Source organism: Alexandromys fortis, unplaced genomic scaffold (genome assembly GCF_014885135.2).
Source record: "Alexandromys fortis isolate MF-2015 unplaced genomic scaffold, M_Fortis_MF-2015_v1.1 scaffold_435, whole genome shotgun sequence".
NCBI classification, from domain to species: Eukaryota; Metazoa; Chordata; class Mammalia; order Rodentia; family Cricetidae; genus Alexandromys; species Alexandromys fortis.
Genome location: NW_026068304.1, coordinates 84,269 through 90,540, shown reverse-complemented (window position 1 = coordinate 90,540; position 6,272 = coordinate 84,269). Strand labels below are relative to the sequence as shown.

The window sequence follows — 6,272 nt, the reverse complement described above, 5'->3', positions numbered from 1 at the left end:
GGAAATAACAACACACAAATTGTATTCTTTTAAACACTGCCTGGCCCATTAGTTCCAGCCTCTTATTGGCTAACTCTCACATCTTGATTAACCCATTTCTATTAGTGTGTGTAGCACCACTAGGTGGTAGCTTACAGGGAACATTCTAACCACCATCTGTCTTGGGTAGGAGAGGCATGGCGAATGCCTGAATCTGCTTCTTTCTCCCAGTATTCTGTTCTGTCTACTCCACTTACCTAACTTTCTGTCCTATCAAAGGCCAATGCAGTTTCTTTATTAACCAATGAAAGTAACCCATAGACAAATGACCCTCCTCCATTCAATATTGATTAATGTATTCACTTGTGATGGGCTTTTGTCTTTTCATGCTGACAATGCATATAACTTTAAAATACAAAATCACTATGCTCAATACACTAGTGCTCTTAGAAGGACCTTTGCTGGCATTTGCAGGGGTCCATGGGAACCCTGCTGAGGACAGTATCACAACAGATAGTATGTGAAAATTTGCAATTGTTTTTAACAAAGGGTTATAACCTAAAAATGGAATTGGGAGAACTGTAGATTAGGTTATTCCACCTGGCCAAAGTAGCCTATGGGAAGAGCCAATGACACTGGTGAGGCTATGTAAATATGCATGGGCATTAGTAGTTGACCCTCCTCTGTTTGAGGTCCCAAACTGCCTACCTAAGGAAAAAGTGAAATAAAAGGAAATAATAAAAAAAACATGCAGTAGAAGAATAGGAATGTTCCTTCTTACCTGGAACCAGACTAGTTAAAGCCAAACAAGGGACCAGAATGACTTTTGATGCTTTTTACTGAATTTTCTGGTATATGATTCCAAGTGCACATTAGAAGGAATCACACACAGTTTACTTTCTTGCCTGTTTGCAAAATAAATACCTTAAACTGGCCACAGAGTACCAATAATTCAAATTACTCTGGTGAGAAAAAAATGTTCACACAATAGGAAGGCAGAGAAGCATAGATGGATATCAATGACCTCTATGTCCTTTGTCTCTACTGAGCTTCCTAACAGCCATTAAACAATTGGGTGTAACTCCAGTGGACATGGAAAGAGGGGAAAGCAATTTCATGTGATGTGGCTTCTGAGACCCAGGACCTTGTTGAAGGTCCGGCTGAGAGCATTCTTCACCTCATTATTCCTCAGGCTATAGATGATAGGGTTCAACATGGGAGTCACAACAGTATAGGACAATGACAGCAACTTCTTGCTTTCAGGGGAATTATTTGATTTAGGCCTAAAGTAAGTGAGGCTTAAAGATACATAGAAAAGAGAGACAACGAGGAGATGTGAGGAGCAGGTAGAGAAGGCTTTGTGCTTCCCTTTGGCTGATGGAATCTTGAGGATAGATGCAGCAATGCGAGTGTAGGAACACAGGATCAGCAGGCAGGGTATCATGACGACCAGAATGGTGCCTACAATGGCATAGACCTCAAACTGTGCTGTGTCTGCACAGACCAGCCTCAGCACAGGTGGGCTGTCACAGAAGAAGTGGTTCACCTTGTTGTTGGCACAGAATGGAAAACTGAAGAGCCATGTGGTCTGCACAGTGGCTACAGGGAATCCTGGAAACCAGGAGGCAGCAGCCAGTTTGGCCCGTGTCTCTTGGTTCATGATAACTGGGTAATGCAAGGGACTGCAGATGGCTACATAGCGGTCATAGGCCATGGTGGCAAGGAGGAAGCATTCAGCCACTCCAAAGAAGAAGAAGAAATACATCTGAGTGGCACAGCCAAGTAAGGAGATGCTTGTGTCCTGGGCAATCAGGGTCCCCAACATTTTGGGCACAATGACCAGGTTGAAGCCAAGCTCTAAGAAGGACATTTTTCTGAGGAAGAAGTACATTGGGCTTTGCAACATGGGATCAGCCAGTGTCACCAGAATGATGAGGCTGTTTCCCAGCAGAGTGATTAGGTAGATGGCTAGAAATGCCAGGAAGAGAATGATCTGTATTTCAGTAGGCAGGGAAGAGAAGCTCATGAGAACAAATTCAGTTATTCTTGACCAGTTTCCTGCAGCCATGGGCATGAACATAAGTTTTAAATGTGCTCAAGGACATAGATTCTTGATTGTCCAAATCAGATTCTGGATTTGTTTTTTAGACTCCTGATAATTGGCAGGGAAAGAGTTAAAATCAGACCCTTCAAAAGAAAACAGACCTTGTGCTGCCTAAAAAGAAAGACAAAGATATAAAGCAAACACTAAAACTGTGATATTGTTAATCATTTTCTTTATTCTATTCATTTTTTTAAAAAATTATGCATTTTATAAAACAAATTGAGCGTTTTTATGTAGTTTCATCCTTCTGTTACACTGAACTTACCTAAGTAAATAGGCTGAATGAAAAGGTTCCTGAGGCAAAGAAGTAGAATCAAGTGAAAAACAATATGAACATTTTATTTGTACATTATATTTATTTCCCTTCATCAATATATTACTGTTTCAGTCTTTATCTACTGACAAATTTGACAGGTATTTTTATGAGTGCCTCCGGCCTGTGCCTCCAGAACACTTTGACAAATTACTATTTATTATATTGTGATTTGCATCATTGGAGGAAAAGGAGGAGGCATGCCTAAAAACTAATTTAGTGGGTCAGATTAATGCCACACCTTAAATGTAAGAACTGTAGACTACCTCAACTTAGAAAATTGTAATTGTTTTTTACCTTCTCAGTTAATACCAATTCTAGCATCTTCATCTTCAATATATCAGAGCCCAAACTGACAATTGGTGGTCAGTAGTTGCATCATCATTTTATCTTAAAATTAAGATCTTCAGAATAATAATATATAAGAAGGCGGAAAATTAATGTGTGCAATAGGTTTCAAACAATTTAAAATGGAAAACCACAAGTATCCCAACAAATGAATAACCCCTGCACTAACAATTTCCTTAATTTTTTGTTAAACTTCTGAGAAACATTACCATGAAATTTCAAAGGCAAACATTCAATAGTCCATCAACTACACAATGTATAAGGTAGATTCTAAATGATATGAAAGTTTCAAAATTTATTCAGTTCTTGTAAAGTAACTGGTTTGATGATGTGTGAGGGCGCATTGAAGTCCAGAGTCTAATGAAAGAGATTAATTTTAAATAGGTATAAAATAACTACTAGAGGTGGAAATTATACAAATATAGCATTTATGAATGAATCAAAAAATTTAATGAAATATAACGAAAGCATACTGTATCTTGGAGGACACATATGAAGATTAAGAACCCCTAACACAAACAGTTAGTACTTTTTAGGTATTGAGAAATTAAAGTTGGTTAAAACATAGGCATGAAAAATCTTTATGCAATTATGAAAATATTATAACAAAAATAAATTTCAAAAATAGAAACAAGTGAAGTACAGACATGCTCCAAATATAAGAATTTATGTATAAGAATAGAAAGCATAACGAGAGTACAATAAAGTTTAGCTAAACTTACAGCATACAAGTATATCTCATGTGGAAGATGTTGTAAATACTGAATGGAGCTGTAGACAACTGTGAAGAAAAGTCATTCAGATTTAGTACTAGAATGTAGATATAGAAGCAGACAGGGCAGCAACCTTCATATTGAGAAACATGAATCAGTTCCTAAGAAATTGCTTTTGAATACTTAAAAATAAAAGCTGAATGAAAATTAAAAATTAGAAAGGTTTAATTAAAAATCTAGGCTATGTGGCAAATTTACAAAGAGTAGAAAAACATGCAAAAGGACATAAAAGCAAATATGAAGACCAAGAGAACAGATTAGACAACCCAGAAATCAGTTCATGCTGACACAGTGAACTGATATTTGATTATGTGTCGTGGGTGTACAATAGATAGTTTTCAATAATGAAAAGTATTTTACTCAGTTATGTTAAAAATTATAGGTCAAACCCAAATATATTTTAAATTATATACTAATGACATTTTGAACTAGGTATGCTCTACAATTTTAGATTAAATTTGGAGAGGTGTGTTTTCTAGATTTTGCCTTTTATCATCTGTCATGATATTGTAACATCAACTAAAGAATGAAAAGAATAGATGGAACAACATTTGACATAAATTGATTTACTATGGGCTTCTTTGAAGTCATTAAGGATTGTGCTATAAATGAAGGCTTAACAGCATTAGAAGATATGCTATATGTTTAGGTCAGTGAATGCTACAAATATTATACTTAACTTAAGGCAAATACATTAATTTTAAAATACAATATTTTATCTACGAATGTCAAAACTGCCAATGTATTAATTTCACTATTTCTCTTAATGAAGCAATTGCATTTTATACTTTATTCCATAATTTATACCCTATTCACTTTGATGTATTTTTATATTTAGATTAACAGGTTGATAAGAATAAATTTCTGTTCAGTATTTTAAAGATAAATGACAAACTTGAAACAACATTTGTGGCAATTCAATATATAACAAGTCATATTTCTATAACCGATTTATCAAGAGATCACATAAGTCAGTGGTTAGGTTCTATTTCTCTTATTTTATCATTATAGATTGAATAATATACACATAGAATTTATTACTGTATTACATTTACAAATTAAATAATGAAAGGATGGGAACTTAGAGCCATTGTATGAACTTTCATGACCAGTAAGGATTGCATGCAGAATGTCAACCAAGGCATCTGACTTTGGGAATATAGTATGGGACAGTAGAGAAGCTAAAAATGCATTTTTAAAAGGGAAAAAATTGAGTATGAATATAATTGAGTGGATAAAGGCAAGAACTGACCTTTGAGCAGTAAGCTAGTATTTGGACTTAAAATGCATTGTGAGAATATATTTTATTCTATAGATTATGGGAAGTATAAAAATTTTGAGCATAATAATGACAGATTACCCCAAATGAATTTAAAATGAACCCTGGATACATCAAATAGAGTGGAATAAAAATGAGATGTATGTGTGTGTGTGTGTGTGTGTGTGTGTGTGTGCGTGTGAGTCTTCACCATTACTGCATGCAGAGAAGTCGAGTAGGAGACTCCACCACTGATCCATGCCCAAGTTTCATCTCCACAAGGGTGATTTGTTAAAAGTCTGGGAATAGATGGGCTGTCTAAGATATCTATGGAAGAAGGAAGAAGAAGGCCAGTGTCTTCCTGAACATGTAGAGTTTAATAGATTTAGGAAACAAAGACACTGTACTTGAGCATCTGATTTCCCCAAGAGTTTCTCTCTGCTGAGAGCTGTGGTTAGCCTGGGATCACTCGCCTCTGTTCTCCCATGCTTCCACCAAGCCCCTGGTCCCTCCAGACCTATATCCAGAATCACAGTCTCTGGGATCTGCAAAAAACTCTGGAGACCCAACAGTAAAAGCCTGGTGACTTTTTCCAAGAGAAGTCTACTCTCTTCATTCCAATGTGCTGCTGCTGTCAGGCTGAACTCGGTCTTCAGTCTAAATGATGTACTAATGGACAGTTACTGGCTGTGTCGTCATTAAAAAGTTGTTAACGAGTCACTTTGATGCCACAAAGCACAGATGATCAGTGATCTCAGTGGCCTACACTGGGGACCTGAAGGGAAACTTAGGTGAATCTACAGGACCACATCTGGGAGAGAGCAATGACCCAGGCAGCCAAACCACACTTCCTATGTTTACTATGGCAAGGGGTCTCCTTAAGAACACATCCCCCTTGGCCTACAGATTATGGGAGTGACTGCTGTCCAAGAAGTAGTAAATTTCCTTTGGGTTGTCAGCTTGGTTTGATGCCTACTCTTCTGACCTACTGTGATGGAGCACTTTATATTCTGAAATGAATAGATGCTTTTATGCTGCCTTGAATATTTAACTCATGGACAATGGTCTCAGCCATCTGACTAGTCTCTTTTCTATTGTATGAATTTCTTTGTTAAGTTCATCATATTTCTTTCTTTTTTCCATTTTTTAAATTTATTTATTTCTTTATTAATTAATTAAAGGTTTCTGTCTCTTCCCCACCACCGCCTCCCCTTTCCCTCCCCTCCCCCAATCCATTCCCCCTCCCTCGTCAGCCCAAAGAGCAATCAGGGCTCTCCGTCCCGTGGGAAGTCCGAGGAAAACCCTCCTCCGTCCAGGTCTCGTAAGGTGAGCATCCAAACTGCCTAGGCTCCCACAAAGCCACTACATGCAGTAGGATCAAAGACCCATTGCCATTGTTCTTGATGTCTCAGTAGTCCTCATTGTCCGCTATGTTCAGTGAGACCGGTTTTAACCCAGGCTTTTTCAGACCCAGGTCAGCTGGCCTTGGTGAGTTCC

General features: G+C 37.4%; 1 protein-coding gene across 1 annotated transcript; it reads right to left on the bottom strand.

Moving 5' to 3' along the window:
* Window positions 1–1,093: 1,093 nt before the first annotated feature.
* LOC126495052 (olfactory receptor 10A5-like) lies at window positions 1,094–2,062 on the bottom strand. The gene has a single exon (XM_050132660.1). The coding sequence runs from the start codon at window positions 2,057–2,059 to the stop codon at window positions 1,094–1,096; it is 966 nt and encodes a 321-aa protein (XP_049988617.1). The 5' UTR covers window positions 2,060–2,062.
* Window positions 2,063–6,272: the final 4,210 nt, after the last annotated feature.